We start from the raw sequence: 24,528 nt of genomic DNA on the forward strand, positions 1-24,528 counted from the left end.
CAAATTTACACAAGGAATATAAATTATATTTTTTGTTGGGGAAAGAACAACAAATAAATATTTTAACCAACACAACCTATTTCAACACACGTAATAAACTGATTCAAAACAAGAATTATGTTACTTGCCTCATCACAGATATAGCTTTATAGGTACACCAATATGAACGTATACATACAAAAAGTATAGTACCCTGTGAACGACATGAATCCATAAATTTAATAACTAAATTACTTTGTCTATTGAATTTCTAAAAAATAACAAAAATGCCTAAAATTCACTTGGTTTTTTTACTGTCCACATCATCTTCAGTTATCGTTTCACTAGTCACATCATCAGTTCTTGTTTTATCCACAGGATATAACCTAAAGACATTCCTTAGTTAAAATACAAATACATAAAGATAAACTTACCATCTTTGGTAAAGGTATATGAGAAATACTACATCATCCCTAAAACAAGCAACTCTATGAGCTGTTGGCATTGTAATAATAAATGCAAAGACGTCATCAATAAACGTATTAAATGCTCTATACGTAAATGCTCTCCATGGCAATGCTGCCACTGATTTTAATCTGTAGTTGATAAATAATTGTGGCAGCATAAACAGAAAACCAAATGCATACACTCCATTTACTAGGCTGTTAATGGTCCACGAGTACCAACTGAAACAATCTCTTTCGTATAAATAAAATTTAAACATATATGTATTCCTTTTCACCTTTTATGGGGCTGATAAAGAAGCGAATAAATAGCAGCACTAGCGCATAACGGATACAAGAGATAACACAAATATTTCATACATTCTTCGTCATATTTTCTAGTTTGTAATTCTTCTGCGCTTTCATTTTTTCCTTTACTAAATTTGAAACCACCACTCCATGAAATACTTCTTTTTAATACTTTACTAACCTTCCAAAACTAAAAATATGTACAGTGTATGAGCGTACAGGTTCATGTGGAAATACAAATTTAAACAAGAATAATAATAATTAGCTTAATTTGTCCAGCGAGCAAGCAAGCGAGTTCTTGGGATGTTTAGTGCCTAATTTTTATAGTAGAACAAAATGTTAATTTTCCTCTTTTCCGTTCATTTTTATCACGGAATGATCCGATGCGAAATAGAAGTTGCAGTGAGCAACATTTATATACAGCTTGTGCATTCTCAAACTCGAACATAGGCAATTAACATTGTATTGAACGTTTTTGCTGATTCCTGCTCGCCAATTGAACTTACAGGTAAGGTAATGGTATCAATAGAAAGATAAGATTATTGCGCTTGAAATGATACTACATACTAATAAGATTAAAGGTGCTATTTTTATTTTAAAATACTAATTTAAAACTTGGCGATTTTTAAATGACATGCTATGATTTTCAAATTGGACAACATTTGTCAAAAAATTTAGTAATTTGTGGGTTAGGGGCCCGATTTCAAGTCATGGTGGCAAATAGTGCAGCGTAAATGTGTAGCTATCTTTGTCCTACACATTAATTACCAATATGAGTCATCTTTTTCTCTTGCACCGTTACCATGACAACAAGTGCGACAGTCGCAAGTCAACTTGAAATCGGCCTTAGAGCCAGGGAATTTCGGTAAATTACTCTCAAAATTATTTACGGAAAAATGAATAGTTAGGTAGACAAATTTCTCTTGAAGTAGATTTATGTAAATCGCGAATACTGAATATCCTCAGGAAGTACAAAAATATCATCCCTACAAGACACAGTGTCATCAATAGATTTTTGCTGTTGATGAAGAAAGTAAGAGAGAAATATGTTATGAAATGCAGGGGCGTGCTAATGATCGTCGCTTTCCGTCGGCAATTTGCTTCACAGACGAATCTACTGTTACACTAAATAACGAAGCAAATGTTCAAAACATGCGATATTGGGCTTAAGAAAATCCTGGAGTAAAAATTCCTGCTACATATATAGGCAGAACTCAGTATCCTCAAAAAATGCATATTTTCTTATTAGTCCAATTGAAATAAATAAGCAAAATAACAAAAAAATAAACGCTGTTCAAAAATCAAAAAACCATTGTGATGCAAATAACACACATTTTTCATGACATTTCCTATTACTTATCACAGTGACAGATTAGTCATTTGTACCACAATGGTTTTTTGATTTTTGAACGCCATTTACAATGAGCATTTTCGTTAAAATATTTTTTTGTTAATTTGCTTATTTTTTATTATTTTCTTGTTACATATCTACTATTTATTGCAATGCGATTTTATGAATACAAATTCAAATAAAACAATTTCTTGATAAAGAAAAAGAATATTTTATTCAAAAAATAGAAATTACGCCAAAACGGCTAGAAATAGGCATACACAATCTACATACAGGGTGTTTTCGAAGTTGAGGCGTTCCTTTTAACATGTGATAGTATGCATTGTTCTAAAGAATTTTAGTCAAAATTACCTTAGTAAAATGTGTACGGCAATGAAGATACAATAAGTACATTTTTTTGAAATTTTTGAAACCGGTCCTGCTCAAATTTGCGCTGATTTGTTAGAAATTAGAATTGACAAAAAAAAAATCAAACGAGCATGGACGTGAATCAAAAATACTGTCAGAGTTGTCATCTAATTAGTCGAAATGGCTTTATTATTAGGAAAATAATGAGCTCACAGATATGTTGCAAATGTATGGGCAATGTTATCACGTTATCAGAATGCAGCTGCGGCGTCCAGAGAGTATTGCAGAGCGATTTTCGGAAAGACATCATCCTGGGCCAGGTTAGTTATTAATCAAGTACAGCTGAGAAATGGACAGGACCGGACTCAAAATTTTAGAAAACAATAAAAATATACAATCAATTATCTCCGTTAATACAAACATTTTACTAAGAAGATTTAGGCTAAAATTCTGAAGAATAATGTGTAGTGCCTCGTGTTACAAGGAACCCCTCAACTTCGAAAACACCCTGTATTAATACGTGAAGGAAAACCTTTGTACCCATTTTTAAGCAAATTGCGCGCACGGAGGAGTGTGAAATTTGGCATAGTTAAAGTTTATGTGGAGAAGGAGTGCAGAAAGATAAAATGTATGTATAATATACAGGCCGTCCCCAAAAAAAGAGACAAACCCATAGCTCCTTTATTTACCGGAGGATTTTAATTATCTATACACCAAATTAAATGGTTGTGAATAAGCTACAAAATGGCGTACTAAATTCACGTAAAACCCAAAGTGCTTCAAGGTTAAACTGGCAAAAAAAAATAAAATAAATTCGGACACATACTTTTTTTAGTAATTCTGATAGATTTTTATTCTGAAAACAACAATGTATGACATGTGTAACCTCATATAAAAAAAAAACACTAGATTTTGAAACAAGCTATCAAAATTCATTGCGTTACAATGTAATAAAGTAACGAAATTAAGTTATTTGGAAAAACAAATGACAAATATGTAATAAATAACATTTGGAATTGCACGTACAGAGCGCAGTTTAAGCATCGACGATAATAGTATTTTTAAAGTTTTTTTGTATTTTGGGTAGGTAAGTGTACACTTGTGATACACTGTTTTTTTTAGAATAAAAATCTCTATCAGTGTAAGTGTAAAAAAAATTATGTGTTCGCATTTGAAAAAAAATATTTTGACAGTTTAGCTCTGAAGCCGTTAGACCTATACAGGCTGTTTGATAAAAAACGCCTCAACCCATAACTTTTTTATTTATTATCCGATTTCAATGAACAAAAAAACCAAAGATATGGTTTTTCATGCGGTACGAAGCAGCCATAATTTTTTTTTGACGTTATTTTCAGTAGCTACCGATAGTCAACTTTTTTTTTTTTAATGGACACATGTAGTTTTTTAGGCTTAGTCTGGTAAAGTATGTTTTTCTGAATATAATGATGTATTAAAAGTTATCGTTTGGTCCATAGCTGACTGAAAAAAAAAATTTAATTGTAGTTCAGCTTATTATGAAATTTTCGAGTGTGCCGTGAAAAACAATTGTAATACAAATAGCAACAAATGTCAAGTGTGAGTTTGAAAATTTTCAGGTGCAATCTTGAAGAGTTTTAATGTTATTTTCTTGAAAAACATGAATAATAATAATTATTATTATTAATTTTTCTATTAAATTATTTTTTTTGACTAATTACGATTTTTATTACACTCGAACATAAAATAATAGTCAAATGACTGCTATCCTGCATGACTGACAATGTTGTTATTTTATACTTAAATAAAAAAAGTTTAAAAAAGCAGATGAAAATTTCTAAGCTGACGTTTAGATGACATTCATCGTACTTTGTATTCCGATTGTTTTTCACGGCACTCTTAAAAATTTTATAATAAGCTGAACCACAAAAAATTGTTTTATTTTTTTTTCAGTTAGCTATGAACCAAATGATAACTTTCAATACATTAGATTCAGAAAAAAAAACCTTACCAGACCAAGCCTAAAAAACTACATGTGTCCATTAAAAAAAAAAGTTGACTATCGTTAGGTATTGAAGATAACGCCAAAAAAAATATATTTTATGGCTGTTTTGTAGCGCTTGAAAAACCGTATCTTTGATTTTTTTGTTCATTGAAATCGGGTCATAAATAAAAAAGTTATGGGTTGAGGCGTTTTTCATCAAACAGCCTGTATGTGAATTTATTAGGGTTTTTTGTAGCCTAATTAGAGCCATTTAATTTGGTGTACAAATAATTAAAATCCTCCTATAAATAAAGGAGTTATGGACTCATCTTCTTTTTCGGGGATACCTGTATGTTACAAATATCAAAACATTCATTGTTTACGTTCGTACACTGTAAAAAATTAGCCGAGTAAATGCGGAGTGAATTTGGAGCGAATGCGGAGTGGATGATTTGTAATTACAAAATCAATTGATTTAATCCCCCCGCAGTGAAATCCACTCCAAGATTTAGATTGTTCATAAAAAAAACTCTTCGGAGTGAAATACAAAATTCTTTGACTATTAGTGGTTTGCCATTGCCACCACGTAAGTTAGTATTGAAAGTTAATTGCACGTTTTACTGATCAGTAACTTAAATACAGAGGAAGCATTGGTCAATGGAACAAGAACATACATCAAGTTTATGCATCGCAATGCTATTGATTACGAAGTTTTAACTGGAACCGAACGCCATAAGAGAATTTTGATTCCACGTATAAATTTCACATATTTAGGTACTATTTTACCATTTAATTTTCAAAGAAGTCAATTTCCAATTATAGCTGCATTTGTGATGACAATAAATAAGTCTCAAAAACAAACATTCGAAAAAATTGCAATTTTATTCAGGCAGCCAGTTTTCAATTGTACGTCGCAGCAACCTGCCCAGTATAGCAATAAAAAACCGAAGAAATTGTCAAAAAACGCGTTATTGTTTTAAAATATGGTATAACTAAACTGTACCTCATTTTTCCTATCGTTCGTATTTTTCAAATAACTCGAAAATTAGTTCATAATGACGTATTTGCAAACGCTCGCAGCTGACGTAATAGAACAAAATTCAAAAAAATTATATGCAATAATCGTAGAGGTATACTCTTTGATAAAAAAAATCTCAGTAACGTTCAAACTTAAAAATTTAATGAAAACGGTCGAATTTCGACCGCTGGGCGACTTAGTGTTAATAAATACGATGCGATCCAAAAGTATTTCTATCAAGTGAGCCATGACATCTCTCGTATCCCACCTCCACCCGGCGGTACGGCAATTTTGCCGGAGTACATACACTATTACGGATAATACTATCAAGTAATAGTGCAGTGCTTATCAACATAATTACCGGCGTCTTGCCTCCACATTTAGACTTTTTTGTGTTTTATGTTCTGTGTCAATGTTAAGGAATTTCCTCACGATATGACATGAGTATAATAATATACCTTTTTGAATTTCAACCACCAATGTGTTCTCTAAGTCCAAAATTTTCAAATTTTTAAAAAGCGATTGCGGTATTATTCCCGTTGCTGAGATTATAAGTGGTAAAATAGAAATTTTTTCTAAACTCCAAAGATTTCTCATAGTAACGGAGAGTTCTAAATATTTATTATTTTTTGTGTTATACAGGGTGTCCCAGAACTCGCGGATCAAACTTACAGTGCGTTTTCCTTGGTGATAACTGAAAGCAATAGCGTTTTAAAAAAAGGACAGGGTATAACCGATTTTTTGTAATGAATAATTAAAGTTGACCAATCAGAAGGACGCTGTTAATTTGAATTTCACGTAAATTTAACCAACGGTTTGAATTGCCTAGCAACATAATTCTAGTAAGAATAGTATGGAATTTCAAGTAAATGTTTGGGCAACTGTGAAGATTTTGACAACGTCAAGTTATAATTTGATTTGAAATTGTCAAACTTCGTATTGAAATCATGTATACAGCTGCAGAGTATGCCGAAATCAAGGAGGTTAAAGTAAGAGGAGGGAAAGCGCCCTATGCTGGTAATGCATTGAAAGTGATGCCAATCGTTCCTTCTCCAGCAACCTTTTATGACCGCGAACGTCCTACCGGGTATCGTATCGCTTTGGCGCCAGTAGCGTTCCTTTAACCCCCGCAACATGGTGTTAAGCGTTTTTATGTTACAACAAATGCTCCAGTGCGCCCCGTCATGTACTTATAGTTTTTTCTGAATTATAAATTTACTTCTTTTATTTTTGTTAATTTTTTGCATGTACTTTATGTTACAAATTACAATAAATGCATCTGTGCGTCCCGTCTTTTATACGCCACTGGTACCATCCCCACCAACCACCCTTGTTTAGCAACCTTTTATGGCTCTGCACGATTTGGCGGGTGGCATCACTTTTTCAAACTTGCTTTCCCTCCTCTTACTTTAACCTCCTTGGCCGAAATGCTCATAATTTATGGAGAGTGCCGGCGCAATGCAAGTGAGGATGCAAGGGAATATGCAATACGTTTTCCACGACGTTTGCCACATCCAAATTATAACGTATTTCTATGGTTGGTGTACCGTGCTCGAGACACTGGGTCCTTGGTGCCTACCTAACAAGCAATTGGTGGTCCCCCGCGAGAAGTTAGAACGCCAGAGACTGAAGATGCTGTTCTTCAGTCCTTTAATGACGACGGTAGAAGAAGTATATTTGAAAAACTATGTATATTTACCGCGAACCTATCAATATTTTAGAAGAACTAAATGACCAAATTCACGAAACACTGGCTACTTTTATTCCTAATATGCTTAGACTGGCAAGGGAAAATTTAATAAAACGAGCTCGCCTATTCCTTCAGATGAAAGGTGGTCATTTTGAACACTTGTTATAAATTATTCTTTTTATTTTGCATGTTTCTTATTTCATTTGGTGCATTCTACATCATTGAGTTATAAAATTTGACCTTAAATTTTTACTAATAATGATGCTAAAATAAATAGGTTAGTTCAATCCAGTTTTGTCTTCTTTCTTTCAGAACTGGCACTATGCTTGATCTGTTGTTCAAAACCTACGTGTAACTCCAGCTTTTTTTGCAATGTCAAGAATGTTCCTAAAAGTCTTTTCTTTCATTTCGACGATGAAAAGTCCCGCTCGTGTATAGCTGCGCTAGTAATACGTTGGAGTGTATGCACAGGAGTCAGGATAAATTTCTTGTGATTCCGATTCACTTCACAGGCCCTGCATATTTCACTTTTTACTAAGATTTTTAAGGTAGTAATATTACTGTGTTATATTGTGTGAATTTGGAACAGCTATATCTAAAAGATATGGTTGCTTTTGTTGTTTATTTAAAATAATAATGTCTGGTCTGTTATGCTGAATATGAATGTCAGTTAAAACTGTACGATCAAAATATAATTTGTAATTGTCATTTTCCAAACAACTTTCTGGTTTATAAATATAATGTGGTTGTGTATCCTTTAATAAGTTGAATTTAACTGCTAAATTCATGTGTATAATTTTTGCGAATATATCATGACGGTTTTTTATATTCGCTTTGAACCAAAACGGTGCAAGAAGAAATAATGTGTTCAATGGTTTCCCCTTCAGTTCCGCAAATCCTACATTTATCAATGATCGATTGTAAACCGCATATGTGTTTTTTATAACCATTATTATTATTACACCGTAAAATAAAAAAATCTCAAATTTAAAAAATAAAAGCATACGGACAGGCTAATAAAACATATTTTTAAGTTTAATTTAAATACGCGCCAAATATGCTGCAGCTCAACGACATTCGTTTCCACTGTCATGGCTCACTTGATAGAAAGACTTTTGGATCACTCGGTAGTTCAATAGTTATAATTTTTTTAATGAAGCCCTCCAACCCCGCTTTTTTGCGAAAAAGATGACAACGGTCAAAAACAATGACAGATAAGTGTTGAGTGAAAGGACAACAAAAACTTAAAATTTAACGTAGAATCGAAATTTGAAATCAAAATGGGGCCTTTCCATTTAAAAAACAAAAATGGCGTCGATTTCCGGTATTTCCGGAAGTGTCACCATTTTGAAAATATTTTATTTGAACTTGGAGCAGCCGATTATAGTCGGCTACCAATTTTCATATTAATGCGATTTTGGAAAATCAGAAAGTTTATACATTATTCAACGAGCGTATAATGATGGCTATTATTCAAGAGGACGAAAATTCTAACACAAGCCGTAGGCGAATGGTGGGATCATCAGAGTGAATAATAGCTATTATACGCGAGTTGAAGATTACGACTATATCAAGAAAAAACAATCTTTGAAAACTAAATTTTTTGTTCGACACTCAGAATTTTAGAATTTTCTGCTGTGTAAACGGATATTGATAAATGTCACACAACCTGTCAAAACGAAACGTCAAGCTAATTTTAAAGATTTTAAGGGTTTTGGAGCCGAAAAAAAAAAAAAGTTGTATTCAACTCGTTCGTGTGTAATCTGGGTTTTTTTTGGCACTTGTGGACCAAAAAAGTCCAATTTATACACGAACTCGTTAAATAAACTACTATTTCGTTCACGATAAGGAAAGGTCCATAAAATTTGGTTTTATTTATACAGACTGATTCACATAACTTTCCGATCCTAACGAAATTTAAATACAGCCAGCAATACGTTTTTCATCCATAACTTGATCCAAAAACATGAATTATTTAAAACATTTGTATGGTTTGGACAGCCCTCACAGAAGTATCAATTAGAAAAATTTAAAAATGACAGTAATCGACAATATTTCTTTTTATTTAAGAAACTGACTCATTAACATAAAGGGTTATTCATGAGTAATAATGAGCCTCCAAACATTAAAACGCAACCAGTTTTTTCATCGCCTTCGTGGATCATTTATACTTAACTAATACCCTTTAAAATAGTATATCACTTAACGGGAGTTTTTAACGCTTAAACGTCAAAATTTTAAAGGCTAACTACCTTACAGAATGCGAATTACACTTTAACGTGCCGTCAAAATTTAACACCCGATAAAAATTAACATATTGCTTACAGAATAGGTGCTAATGATGGCCAAAATTTTTTGGCCGGCATAGTACTATGGCGGACAAAAAATTTTGAACGATCAAATTTTGGCATATCAAAAAATGTCAATGTAAGCTGCCCTTTACTGTTATTATGACGTTTATAAATTAAATCGAAAAATTGACGGTTTGAAGTAAACGTCTCTCAAGTTTATAATAATAATTTAGTGATACAATGCCAGCCGTATCTGAATTTACTAAAGCCAAAATAGTACCCCTCACCAGAGGGGTATGTCGTATGGGCAAATTTCGACGAATTTAGGGTTATCGAACGGCACTATCCATGCCATTATGCGGAAGTGGGAACACACTGGGACGGTGGTTCGGCGTCCAGGTTCTGGAAGAAGGCGGGTGTCTTCCGTGGAACGAGGCACCCCCGAACTATCACCGAAGTCTGTGCCTGGAGTGCCTGTCCATGAGGAATAGATTGCTCTTGGTTGTACAACAAAATGGAGCAATGATCAAATATTGACTTCTTCAGTTTTAGTTGTAAAGTTTTTTTTATTTTAAACTTTTAATTTTAAGTTTAATAAATAAATGTTATAATTTGTTAGTATTGTGGATTGATCTGTACTTTGAATTTTTTGATATTTGCGTACCAAAATACAACCTGTTGGGTCTTGACGTAAATAGAACTAAATTTGGTTTCATCTATGATGAAGACATTCCTGACTTTGTGTTGATGCTAACCCACTAAGAACTAGATAGGTACCATCGGCGCCATGGAAATGTGAACGAATTTCTGGTGCCATAGAAACGTCTTCTGTTTTGGTTTAGATTAAATAAAACTTTGTTCAGTGGCGTACTATATGTATGGGGGATAAGAAAAGATTTCTATTACCTATAACTTTTTATTACAATTAGTACAAGTTTCCCCGAGTTTGGCTACAGCCCTCGCTTTTTTCGCATCGGTCAAGTGTCGTGGCATGTATATCGTTTAAAAATAAATTAAATCTGCTGACAAATTATGTTTGTGAAAATATGTCACAAATCTGACACATTAACGCACGCCAATGATTGATATTTCAACACACACTAGGAAAATTTGGCGTTCACATTTCGATGGCGCCGATAGTACCTATCTACATTCTACACCACTCGATAGCCTGGGGGCTGCAGCGACTTTCCCAATTTCGACGGCAAAGACGAAACGATTAAGATTCATCCACGTTCACCATTCGTGAGCCGACATAGGCACACCAAAATTTTTGTGTTAATCTATGATTGATTAATCTGTCACTGGTGACATGACAAGAAAGGCAAAAATAAAAAATGAGGTTAGTTGACCATAAAGCCAGTTTTACATTTATATGTCAAAGGAATAACAAGTCGTTCAAAATTTTTTGTCCGCCATAGTACTACATTTGTTGGACAGATCGCGAAACAACACAAAAGTGAAAGTAAATGTAATTTTATTTTAATTTACTGGGTTGCGTTTTTCCAGGTTTTTTTTTCAAATCTTCCAGATTTTTTTTTAATTGAAAACAAAAAAAAAGCATCAAGCAAATATGTAGCTCCTATTGTCAGTTATTATCAAGAGGGCATACAAAAATTATAATTTTTGAAATTTGTCCGAATTTTCCGACTTTCCTTTGTAATTGTCCCAATTTTTTTTTTTTTTTTTTTTATTAATGCCTTCCCGTTTCTTGCCATACGGCTTTTACGGTACCTTTTCGGTCGGCCGTTTTTTACTTTCAATTCCTTTTTTGCCTATCCTATCCTCCCTTCAGGTGGTGCGACGGGGCTCCGGGGCACTTTCCCCGGCCACCCACGCCCATTCCACCTCACATTCACAGACATACACAACACTTATACACCCATGGGCGCCTTTTCCCGACGGGACTCGAACCCGTGCTGACCTCGCGGTGGTGGTCGAAAGAGTGTCGCTCTTCCTTCCACCACCCTACCGTCAGCCCCTAATAGACATACACACACATCCATGGCCCGGCGGAGGTTCCTTCCTTCGAAAAAATCCTCCCCCTTCGGTGGGATTCGAACCCACTAGCGCCGGGACCGCGACCTCGGAGCACTGTCTCCGACAGCCATGCGGCCACCGAACCAATTTTTTTTTCCGAAAACTTATCCAAAACCCTAACAAACAAAACCAAAAAAGAATTAGGCATAGCCATCGTTCGAATCGTGAGTTATGGTCTTGAGTTCATGCAAAAAAGCACTTTCAGTTTTCGCCCAATTATTTTAATTTAGTTTTTCCAGATTTTTCTCCAAATCTTCCAGATTTTTTTTTACTGAGTTATTTCCATCTCGGGGCATATCGAACAAAAAAAAAAAGAATTAATCAAATATGTCGTTCCTGTGGTCAGTTATGAGAGAATGCATACAAAAATTATAATTTTGCAGTTTGCCCGAATTTTTCGACTTTCCTTTGTAGTAATTGTCGCGATTTTTTTTTCCTGAAAACTTTTTCACGACTATAACGAACAAAACAGAAAAAGAATTATGCATATCCATCACAAAAAAGCACTTTCAGTTTTTCCCGAATTTTCCAATTTTCCGGGCAACTTTTTCAGTTTTTCATTACATAAAAACCTCATTCGGATTATTACGAACATTAAAAAAAAATTAGCCAAATCGTTCCAGCCGTTCGTATAGAAAAAAGTATTTTCAATTTTTCCCGATTTTTCCAATTTTCCGGGCAACTTTTCCATTTTTTTTTTCTTTTTAAACCACCCCTGTATTAAAGCGAACAAAAGAAAAAAATAAATATTCAAATCGGTCAAGCCATTTTTGAGTTTTAGCGAGACTAACGAACGGCGATTCATTTTTATATAATAGAAAGATTAAAAAAAATTTAAACATGTTGCTTTTAAAGTCTATTTTTTCCTGGTAGGCGGATGCGTGCACATTTACAAAATCCTGCAACGAAATGCGACTTCCCTATTGGTTACTTTATTTTTCTACTTACGCTAGAGCACGACCTGCTGTATAATAACCGGCCTGTTCATTTCATTAAAAAAGCATTGCGAAAATGTTTCCGAGAAAGAGCCCATTTTCGCAGATGAGGGCGCCACAGTACGGGCGCTTCTAAAGAATAAAAATGCGGAAAAATATGTTTAGACATGATTTTAAAGTTAAGATTGAGAACAGTTAAGTTCATATTTTCTTTCTAAAACTATACTGAATACAATCGTATTGTTGTACTTTTGATTTTAAATTCGAATGTCATTTGAACGCGAAAAACTCTCGGTGACAAAAACTTAAGATGAATAATAGTATCCCCAAAAAGCGCCCGTACACTAGCGCTCTCCGGGGATCACTCAAATTACACTTTTGAACAGGCCGGTTATAATACAGCAGGTCGTGCGCTAGAGAAATGTGCAATCACAGACAATGCAATATTCCAATGTTCTGTACTGTATAGTTTTTTTTTTAATTTGATATGAAGTTGACATCTAAATTAATGTAGGTACTTACTGTTGCGTCAATGTCATTTTAAAATTTGGTTATACAGGCTGATTCACGTAGCCCGTTCATTAGAAACTTTTTGATTTCCCAAAATCATATTAATATGAAAATTGGTAGTTGACTATAACTCACTACTCCAAGTTCAAATGAAATATTTTTAAAATGGCAGCACTTCCGGAAATACCGGAAATCGATGCCATCTTTGTTTTTTTAAATAGAAAGGCCCCATTTTGACTTCACATTTCGATTCTACGTTAACTTTTGAGTTTAGTACGTCTTTTTGTCAATACTTATCTGTCATCGTTTTTGACCTATGTCATCTTTTTTGCAAAAAAGTGAGGTTGCAAGGCTTCATTAAAAAATTTATAATTCCTGAACGATCAGAAATAAATAATTTATTTTTACTTTACTGACTTGCCAAAGATTTGGCCGCTTTTTTGCGCTATCAACGACATTTTTTCAATGTTTCATACGCCTACTGCAATTTTTTAAAGTTTATAATCAAAAAATGTCGAAAACTTCATTTTTTTAAATAGCAACTACCATTTCTGATACTAGATATAAATGTAAAATTAAATTTTAAGGCCACTTTTATTAACATTATGTATGCTTATTTGCAGCCGTTTAGGCGTAATTTCAATTTTTTGAATAAAATATTATTTTTTATAATCAATTGTTTTATTTGAATTTTTATTCAAAAATAGCATTGCAATAAATATTAGATAACAACAAAACAATAAAAAATAAGCAAATTAACAAAAAAATATTTTAATGTACTTAAATTAATTTATTGAAAATATTTTTTTGTTAATTTGCTTATTTTTTATTATTTCGTTGTTATTTACTGTTTATTGCATGTGATTTTTGAATAAAAATTCAAATAAAACAATTGTTTGATAAAAAAAAAAAACAATATTTTACTCAAAAAATCGAAATTAGGCCAAAACGGCTGGGAATAGGCATACACAATGTTAATAAAAGTAGGCTTAGAATTAAATTTTACATTTATATCTAGTGTCACAAATGGTGGTTGCCATTTAAAAAAATGAAGTTTTTGACATTTTTTGATTAGCAATTTTGAAAAATTTCAGTAGGCGTATGAAACATTAAAAAAATTTCACTAATGGCGGAAAAGATCGGCTAAGTCTTTAGGAATTCAACTAAAAAAAATCTATTATTTATTTCAGATGGTTCAAGAGTTATAAATTTGTTAATGAAGCCCTGCAACCTCGCTTTTTTGCAAAAAAGATGACAGGTCAAAAACGATGACAGATAAGTGTTGACAAAAAGACGCTCTAAACTCAAAATTTAACGTAGAATCGAAATGTGAAGTCAAAATGAGGCCTTTCCATTTAAAAAAATTAAGATGGCGTCGATTTCCGGTATTTCCGGAAGTGCCACCATTTTGAAAATATTTCATTTGAACTTGGAGTAATCGATTATAGTCAACTACCAATTTTCATATTAATATGATTTGGGGAAATCAGAAAGTTTCTAATGAACGGGCTACGTGAATCAGCCTGTATGTATTGTCACAAATTAAAAAAATTTCCCTGCCTGCTTATGCCGCCCATGTCAACAAAGTGTCAAAAAAATGGCAATTAATGCCATTCAACATGATGATAGGTTATGATGTTTATGACCCCTGTATATCAATATCATAATCATATTGATCCTTTCGTCATTGGAGCACATTTTAGTTAACAAAAATTATTTCAGAATTATACAGGGTTATTATAAATGATTGTCCCATCGCAGTTGGCGTTGAAAACCAGACAAATTTTGGATGTGCCGCCAACCTCGCAACATGAGACAGACTACAATACTTTAGTTGAAGATTTCAGGCGTTAAAAACTACCGCCAGTATCGCCACCTATCGGCGATATTAGTCTGACTCATGTTATGAGGTGTGGGTACATTCAACGCCAACTGCGATGAGACAATCATTTATACAGTGTGGAACAAAATGATCTTCATCTAGTTACCTGTGCATTACCCTTATAAAAATACGATGAGCCGTTCAATAGGCAGTACCCCAACCTACGGGTAAATGGTAGACCACAATCTGTTTACCCATAAAGCGTTCCGGCAGACTACCCAATCCCACCGTTCCGTGGGCAACGGGCGTCGCGGTTCGCAATTTATGTGTGGGACTAAGGGGGGAAGGAAGCCCATCGGCCTAGCCGGTGCCCTCCCACGGGAATAGACTCTTAGTGGCAACGTGTATACGCTAACCGGTAGGTAGCAATCTTCTAGGACTTTTAGTCGTTACGGCAGGCAAGTCGGGCCAAGGCCCAAGATACTCATTCAGTACCCCAACCTTACAATATACATCAAAATTCCACATGTGATTTATTGCCAAGGGCTGAGATCGGAAATTCGCCTCAATAATGAAAGTGTTTTCTTGCATGGTATACCTACATTTGAATTCTTTGTTAATTCAATTCAATAAATTGTAATCATTGTCAATTTGATTGAGGACATTTATTGTCAGAACTTCAAGGTGACTTCAAAAAGAGTAGGGCGGGCAGGAAAATTTACATGTGAAAAAATTTCAAAGCAGTTAGCTTAGAAAATGATTATCATCTAGTTTGATGATAATCATTTTCTTCCACACTGTAATAACCCTGCACAAAAAGGAACTGTCAAGTGATTGTCAATAATGCCAGGAGTGTTCAGATTTCATAATAAATAAAGGCACCTAGTTATCACTGAATAACGTATTACTGGCTGCATTTAACTTTCGTTAGGCTCGAAAAGTTACGTGAATCAGTCTGTAGACATTTGTCTCAGCAGAGGGTATTTATTTTGATGTCAATTGGATCACCAGTAGTTTTAGAGGCAATTGTTCACTTTAACTACTTCTGGAATTTTCGCGTTTTTTCTGGCTAGACAGCCTCAGGACGTCTTCCTACATCGTTTCCCACCAATCAAACCTTGTGCAAATGAAAATTTTCCTTACCCTTTAGTTATACCGTAGCCAACGTTAAATGAACTAGCCGTGCTCAAGTAAATTTGGCAACAATGCCCGCAGACCTAGGACCGAGTCAGTTTGTGCAGATTTGCATGTGTGTAGACAGTGATCTTAACGTTTTAACTTCAGAAAACTGTGTTTATTTCCAAAATTTTAAGCTACCAAGTTGTTTAAAAGTTGAAGGGAATTTAGTATAGAGTTTGCGAAAGAAATTGTGGCATTTTCTTCTGGAATTAAAGCCGTCAACTTGATGGAAGTTAAACCGAGACAAACCTAACCTAACTTTTGTGTGTTAAACGAAATATCGTTGGTTCTAACTTCTAAAACAGGTATTTAAAATTTAAATATTATTCAAACATGCCTAGTAGGTGTTGTGTAACAGGCTGTAAAAGTAATTACTCGTCTTTAAGAAATGCACAAAACAATCGCGGGGTAAGTGTTTTCAAATTTCCCAAAAATGTAGAGCGCAAGCATGGTTAAAAGCAATCCCTCGAAAAAACTTCAGCTTCAAGTGTGGTCTGTCAATTACATTTTAGTTCTGATGATATCATTTTATATGATAAACATTTGCAACCTGATGGAATCTGTAAACAATTGCTTTTAAAAAGCCCCAGGCTAAAAGATGCTGCTGTTCCTAGCGTGTTTCCAAATTTAGCGTCTTATCTATCAAAGCCAGCAATTAAAGAGAGAACAGATCCAGAGTTTAGGCATGAAACAATTTCTAAAAGGCAAAACGATGAAGTAGAGAATTTTATGAAAGCAGATATAATAAACAATTTTAATGATTTAATAACAACATTTGCAATCGAACTTAATTTGATTGGCTGGGAACATAGAATTGTTGAATTTGGTATATATTTTTTTACATTGAATTTTAATGATTCTTTAAATATTGAGACAAAAATTTATATTAATGAATGTCTTTAAGTAAAAGTTTTTGTAAAAGGAGAAGAATTAACTCCACAAGTTATTTAGTTACTTTTTACGATGAATTTTTCTTATTGTGGATTCGGCCTACTGGGTAAACCACAGTAAAAAAACGCATCTTGCACTCTACCTCTACGGTGATGAGGAAAAGTGTGTAGCACAGCACCTTTGTTATAAATATCTATTCTGCCTGTAAAAAAAAGTTTGCTACCCGTTCTGATTTTGTTACGAGCCGCTACTGCTGGACAGTGTAAAATTAGATATCATCATTCATCAACTCTTCACTCCATGAGGGTAAGATGGGAATTGTAATAATCATCTAATAAACAATGTCAATTTATTGAGAACGTGTAAAAACGCGCCTTTATGTTTGTTAGGTGTTCGTGTTCGATGATCGGCGGTTCACCCGGTCCGCCAGTCTGAACGATTGCGACGTTGCCTTTTTCTCAGCGCGGCTAGTTATTTAACGTTGGCTACGGTTATACTAAGACTTGGCGCGACCTTGAAACACAACAAGAGAGAAAAAAAAAGGCATTTGCACAAGGTTTGAATGGTGGGACACGATCTAGGAGGACGCCCTGAGGCGGTCTATCCAGAAAAAACGCGAAAATTCCAGAAGTAGTTAAAGTGAACAATTACCGTTTTAGAAATATACGCAACTTTATGTTTTCTTTTCGTTCACGGTAAATGTTTCATTGTGAAAATTCTAGAATTTTCGCTCCAAATGAGAAAAATATTACATATCATATCAACATATTAAAAGATCCCAATTGCATCCCATGCTTGCTGAGGCCACTCTTAACTGAATCCACAACAAAATAATTTTACATATCATATCAACATATTAAAAGATCCCAATTGCATCCCATACTTGCTAAGGCCACTCTTAACTGAATCCACAGCAAAATAATTTATTGTGTGGAAGTTGTGGACAACAGTAATTATGATATGAGTAAGATACTTTAGCAAGTACCTAACTTAATTTATATGTGAATATACTTACTTCAATAACAGTAGCAACCCCACTTGGTATTAACACTAATAAAGAAGTGCCTTCATCAAGAAGATATAAAAATATAACAGTTTGTGAGAAAGCTCTCCACAAAACACTACTGGTTGATAAACCTGCCATTGAGGTTTGAGTTCTCCAGAATTTAACATCATTCTTAAATGAGAGAAAGTCAAGAAGTAGCTAAAAAAGAAAATGAATGACAAAATTTTGTAATCTAAAATCAATGCCCACTTACATGAACACTCCCAATAAGAACTGTTGCACATAATAAATAAAGATTTGTATCTGCAAAAACACCTTTAACCTCATCTAAATCTTTTTCTGTAAATCCTAGTGAAATAAACTGATGCAATGTAGCATCTATTTGGGAAATAAACCTTATTTTGCCAACAGAAACAGGAGTATACATAAATACAAATTTTGCATCTTTCATATCCTGCCCTATTTCTTCCAAATCTCTTAATCTCATATTCATAATGTCACGCTGAACAATTGGTAAAAATTGTCTTTTGTGGTTAATTCTGAGATGTCTAATTATCTCCATTGGAATATTCGATGATGAAATTTCAAATTTATCTGTACACATTATAATGGAAAACTTAGATTTTAAATGTGTTACAGGTTTTAAGACTTGTTGTTTTGACTCATCTTTTAATAAATTAAAAGAGGCACTAGTAGGGATAGCATATTTTGTTAAGGGATATTTCAAATATGCTGCATCAGGTTGATTCATTAAATCGTTAAGGGTAAAATGTTTTTTTCTTGAACTGCTTGGAATGATAACAGTGTGTACAAACATGCTCCCATTATTTCTAACAGTCTTGGTAAGTTGAATTGGGACATCTCTAAAAATAGTTGATTGAAAATTGACTTCTTACATCAAATCAGCTATTAATTTACTTCTCTATTTTATTGGCGTAATCAAATTTATCCAAATTAAGTACTAATTCCACATTTCCTGATCTAGAATTGTCACTGACGAAGACAAGCAAATCTAAACTTGGATTAGTATTTAAATAAGATTTGTAACAAGTGTCCCCTTTAATACATGTTGGAACTCTGAATATCCCAATTAAATTCCAAATTGAATGTAAAATAAATGCCAAAAACAAACTCACTGATATAAATGATACCGACACCTTCATTTTTCGTTTGAATTTATACGTCAACAAATGTCAAAGTCAACATGATCTTAATTCTGTCAAAAAATAAATTAACCAATGAAAATATTTTTCGTGGGCGGTATAGTTAAACTCAATTAAACTCGTTTTTAGATTTTTTTTATTATTTAAAACATTCATTTTGTTGTTTAAAATGTCATAAAATAAAAATTTGTGAATTTTACAATATACGTTACTTTCAAGCTCTACCAAGACTAAATAAAATGGAATTTTCGGTTTTGGTGAACGCCAATGGTTAAGTGACCTGCTGTCAGATTTACGTCAACTCTAGAACTGTCAATTCGCTCAACGTATACGTTTGTTCATGTTAAAATGGGGTGCTTCTAGTCGATTCTGATAATTAATGGCAATAAGTGCATTACTTTAATGTAATAACGGAAAAATTTGAACAAACAATTTGTCTATATTGTAAAAAATGCATATTATATGCAAAGTAATATTCCTGTGTCTTGTAGTTGGGGCGTTTTCAGATGAACATAATCACATAGTGAGTGTAATGTAAACAGAATGCATTGTAAAGTTCAAATCTTGCATTTCAAGTTTACATTATTTAGTAAACAATATTTATTGATGATACTCTAATTTTTAGTATGAAGAAAATGAAGAGGTAATACTTTGGATGAATACTGTGGGTCCTTATCACAATCGACAAGAAACTTATGCATATTTTTCATTACCATTTTGTGTGGGCTCTAAAGACACAATAAATCATTATCATGAAACTCTTAGTGAAGCACTACAAGGGGTGGAGTTAGAATTTAGTGGAATAGAGATTGATTTTAAAAGTAATGGTTTGGCTTTACAGTTGTTTAGAAACTAACAAATAAATTAAATTATAGGCAATGTACAAAAGAGCGAATATTGTGCTGTCGAACTAAATGATGAAAAGTTTAAAGCTTTTGTATATGCTGTTAAAAACCATTATTGGTATCAAATGTACATCGATGATCTACCTATTTGGGGTGTTGTGGGGGAAATGAAAGATAATAATTATTATATTTGGACTCACAAGAAATTTGAAATCGGTTATAATGGTAAACAGATCATTGATGTGAATCTTACGTCAGAAGATAAAGTGCTGTTGAGTCCATCTGCCAAGTTAAGTTTTACATATGAAGTTATTTGGAAACCAACTGATACTAAATATGAGGATCGATTTGATAAATACCTGGACCACAACTTTTTCCAACATAGAGTAAGCAACTTAATAAATATAGTTGAAGACTCAAGATATTTTAATATTGGATGATTGCAGATTCATTGGTTTAGCATATTCAACAGCTTTATGATGGTTATATTTCTAGTTGGATTAGTTTCAATGATTTTGATGCGTACCTTACGTAAAGATTATGCTAGATACAGTAAGGATGAAGATATAGATGATATGGTAAGTTTAAAATTAAAGTGTGTGATACTTGTCCTTGGAGTCATTTTGGACTAGTGTAAGAGAACATTTGTATAAGTTTTACTTAAAGTCAATGGTAACACTCAAAATATGTTTCATATCCTTATCATATCTTATCAGAAATATACAAATCTAGTAGATTGTAGCCACTTTGCAAAATATTCAAAGAATTTTTTCAGACCATAAAATATAAAAAATACTAGATTTTAATTTGTTGTAAATTTGGAAAGTTGGGACAAAAATCAATCTAAAACAAGGCGATCTTTATGTAACTAGAGACCGCCTTGTTCTAAATCATTTTAGATTGTACAGTTATTAGAAATGATTGTAGTTGAAGCAGGCCATGCCCATGTTATGAAATTTTTGCCGCGTTCATGTGAACAGTCAATTTTTGTCGCTCTCACTGTCATTTTTTTGAAAAGTGCAGTGATGAGGATTTCATTTATTTTTTTAAGGGTCGTTTTCATGGTGGCTTTACAAGCGTGGCTCGCTTGGCTTGGAAGCCGTTCGACCAATAGGAGCACAGTTTTTAAAAAACGCCACGGCGTGGCTCGGATTTGGCTAGAATAGGAAATATTTCTATTTTTCAAAGCCACGCTCAGGCTTTGGAAGCTTGCGTATGGGCTCGAACTCGCAACTACATAATCAAATCAGCTGATGTGACAGTTCAACGCTAGCTCGCTCAATAGCGCATGCGCGTTGGCGTGGCTGTCTTGAAGTAGCCTGGCTTTGGAAGTAGCAAGCCACAATGAAAATGAAAACGACTCTTCCAAAGCCAAGCTAGCCGAGCGAGCCACGCTTGTAAAGCCACCATGAAAACGACGCTTTAAATTAACGATTGAATCCAAAAATATTGAGTTGTTTTGCACCCAATTTAACTCCTGTGTGTGAACGGTGTGTACTCAGTTATTCACATCATTTTGATGTTTTTTAAGGCGGCCTTACACCAAGGCAACAATTAGCAATATCATAATTACAGAATTAAGATATAACATTCTTATGTTGTAAATTTTATTTTTGAATGTAGCTAACAAATTATTCAAAATTTTGCTGTAAACTTTGTTTGCAGCATATTAAGGTAGAGTAATGACAGTCAACAAATAAAGAGCGATCAAATTAATTTGTATACTCTATTCTTTATCTTGGTGAGTGGTCTTTGGGAAATTTTCAGCCGTCAAGTTGAATTTAGGGATTTTTGAAAGTTCCAATGGAAAAGTGCATTGGTAGTTGCTGAAAAATATTCAAATATTACAATAATGTACTTACAGAGACGCCGCAAAGTCTTTCTATTTATTATTTGCCATATTGCTCATGATTCATATGCACCGAGACATAACCTCAAACGTGCCATCTTCATATCGCATCATTTCTAGACCGGCCACACACTTTCCGGTCAAATTTGGTCTGGTTTATGGTTTAACTGTTTAAGAATTTCATTTCCCAAACCCAAACTTCTTTGCAAAATTGCCCGGCACGGGACGGGAATAATGTTCGGTCGGATTGACCGACGACGGACGCCGATAATTTTCATATCGGGAACGGTTAAATTTAAGAATCGATGTGTACGGCTTATATACAGGTTGTCCCAAAATTGGCGTACAGACTACTTACCACCTTATGTTTAAATGTAGATGAAAAAAATGGAAAAAATGTTTCCGACAAAAAAATCAATTATTTTTATTATTATTATTAACGGTAATACAATGTAAACAAAGATACATTCGTACATCATTACCTTGGAATGTTACCGTAGTGGATTTAAAATAATTATTTCGTTTTCCAAAGCTTCTAAATTCTCTATTATGCAGGATTAGATATTGGTAGTGAGTGATCTTGTAATTTGTGATAATATGTACGATTAGACGTAGCTGTCATGACAATTTCATACATATATTTCAAAATAATTGACCTGTTAAGTGCCACTTTCAAAGACCGCCAAATCAACAAATAAGTCCAATAGAATTTTTTTTAACATTTTTCTGACGTTTACGGTAATCTCTTCTACACCGTAGTGCACCGTTAATACGCCATTTTTTGGACATCCTGTATTTACATTTCGCGACATAAGGTTGTGAGATTTGGACATGAATGCTTGACGAAGATTCTGAATCTGAATGACAGCGATGACAGTTATTGTTTATTTGATTTACACCACACAAATTTGGTGGTAAAAGTCAAAACTTACAAAGCTACCCATGGCTTGCTTGATCGCATCGACCACTCGCCAAGATAAAGAATGGAGTATAATCGAGTTATTCATAAATCCGAAATCGTATGTCGTTACTTGAACTTTACGCTCCAATAAACACAGCTTGAAACACAAGTTACATCTAGACATCAATCGCAAAACATATACGGTTTTAAATCCATGGATGACTTGATTACAAATTAATTTAATCGCCCGATACCTACATAGTAAAAGTCATCCCTCACAATAGTGGTAAAATATTTTTGTTAATTGTAGGAAAGAGATTTAGGGGACGAATATGGTTGGAAACAAGTTCACGGTGATGTATTCCGTCCAGCTTGTCACTCTCTCGTATTTTCATCTCTTATTGGAGCTGGCCATCAACTGACAACTGTGGTGTTCTGCGTGATAGTTTTTGCTATTCTTGGAGAGTTGTATACAGAGTAAAGTTACCGAGGTATTTCCGACGTGTAAGATTGATTTTTTTGTATTTTTTTTTAGACGTGGGTCCCTTCTTTCTACGGCTATATTCGTGTATGCGATAACATCGCCAATAAACGGATATTTTGGCGGTTCACTTTATGCAAGAATGGGAGGTAAAATATGGATCAAACAGATGACAATTTCGGCATTCATGCTGCCGGCCTTTGTATGCGGTACCGCCTTTTTCATTAATTTTATAGCGATTTATTATCACGCTTCGAGAGCTATTCCATTTGGAACAATGGTAATTAATAAACAAATGAATGTTAGAGCATATAATGTTTTTAACAATGTAATTTTAGGTTGCAGTAACTTGCATATGTTTATTTATAATTTTGCCATTGACTCTAGTGGGAACTGTGTTGGGACGTAACTTAGCTGGTCAGCCTGATTATCCATGTCGCATCAATGCAGTTCCTCGACCAATTCCAGAGAAAAAGTGGTTTATGGAACCAGGAGTGATAATACTGATGGGAGGAATTTTGCCGTTTGCTAGCATATTTATCGAAATGTACTCATTATTTCGCAATTAATTTTTCATGTTGCACTTTATCTGGTTTTTGTAGGTATTTTATTTTTACATCGTTCTGGGCATACAAGATCTACTATGTCTATGGATTTATGCTGTTGGTATTCATCATATTAATGATAGTAACCGTATGCGTTACAATAGTTTGTACATACTTTTTACTTAATGCTGAAGACTACCGTTGGCAGTGGACGTCATTTTTGGCAGCCGCCTCTACATCTGCGTATGTTTATGTCTACGCAATATATTATTTCTTTTTCAAAACTAAGTAAGTAATTTTCTCCTATGCAATAGACATTACATGTTGTACGTATTTTCAGAATGTATGGATTGTTCCAAACCGCTTTTTATTTTGGATATATGGCGCTTTTTAGTGGAGCACTGGGTATCATGTGCGGTACAGTGGGTTATATAGGTACCAGTGTGTTTGTTAGGAAAATATATTCCACCGTTAAAATTGACTGAAGTGGTTAAGTTCTTTTTTTTTTGTAAATAGTTACATGTTCCCATATATTGTGCGGACTTTATACATCTTGAAATGGGAATGTATTTCTACATTCTTATTGAATTGTAAAATTGTGGATGTGTTATAAAATAGTTCATTTTCATTTTTCTTCTTTTCCATTTTTGTGATTTGAAATAAAATATTTATTGTAAAAGCATATTTTTTAAAGAATTACTTCCTAAATTTTACTTAATTGATTGAAAACAACTTATATACTTACAATTTTATTGTTAATAAAGATAATAAAATAAATTTTGTTTAGAAATTGATTTGTTCTCTCCACACAATAGTCTTCAGTCCAGTAGTTTTTAATATTTTAATCAAGAACCCTTTACGTCGCTGTAATGTAAAATTTGCGGTAAAAATAAAATTGTTTGGACATGTATTGGAATTAGGTTTTAAATTTTCACATAGGTACTCTAAAAACTATTGCTTTTAGAAAACGGT

The 24,528-nt window shown here is 33.7% G+C and overlaps 3 protein-coding genes and 1 long non-coding RNA gene across 6 annotated transcripts in view; 2 read left to right on the top strand and 2 right to left on the bottom strand.

Moving 5' to 3' along the window:
• Positions 1 to 24,528, top strand: part of LOC138122235 (uncharacterized) — a 229,788-nt gene that overhangs the window by 118,593 nt on the left and 86,667 nt on the right. The window lies entirely within an intron of this gene.
• Positions 1 to 24,528, bottom strand: part of d4 — a 284,602-nt gene that overhangs the window by 56,424 nt on the left and 203,650 nt on the right. The window lies entirely within an intron of this gene.
• Positions 5 to 18,983, bottom strand: LOC138122189 (lipid scramblase CLPTM1L). The gene is made up of 6 exons (XM_069036361.1): positions 18,691 to 18,983; positions 18,026 to 18,635; positions 17,782 to 17,970; positions 722 to 921; positions 414 to 665; positions 5 to 365 (listed from the first exon to the last, which is right to left on the bottom strand). Exons 1-6 carry the CDS (start codon positions 18,933 to 18,935, stop codon positions 278 to 280), a joined length of 1,584 nt encoding a protein of 527 aa, XP_068892462.1. The 5' UTR covers positions 18,936 to 18,983; the 3' UTR covers positions 5 to 277.
• Positions 19,218 to 24,333, top strand: TM9SF3 (transmembrane 9 superfamily protein member 3). Its single transcript, XM_069036352.1, has 9 exons — positions 19,218 to 19,458; positions 19,561 to 19,756; positions 19,811 to 20,166; positions 20,227 to 20,358; positions 22,841 to 23,007; positions 23,066 to 23,291; positions 23,350 to 23,558; positions 23,614 to 23,844; positions 23,897 to 24,333. Exons 1-9 carry the CDS (start codon positions 19,387 to 19,389, stop codon positions 24,039 to 24,041), a joined length of 1,734 nt encoding a protein of 577 aa, XP_068892453.1. The 5' UTR covers positions 19,218 to 19,386; the 3' UTR covers positions 24,042 to 24,333.

Source organism: Tenebrio molitor, chromosome 1 (genome assembly GCF_963966145.1).
Source record: "Tenebrio molitor chromosome 1, icTenMoli1.1, whole genome shotgun sequence".
Classification (NCBI taxonomy): domain Eukaryota; kingdom Metazoa; phylum Arthropoda; class Insecta; order Coleoptera; family Tenebrionidae; genus Tenebrio; species Tenebrio molitor.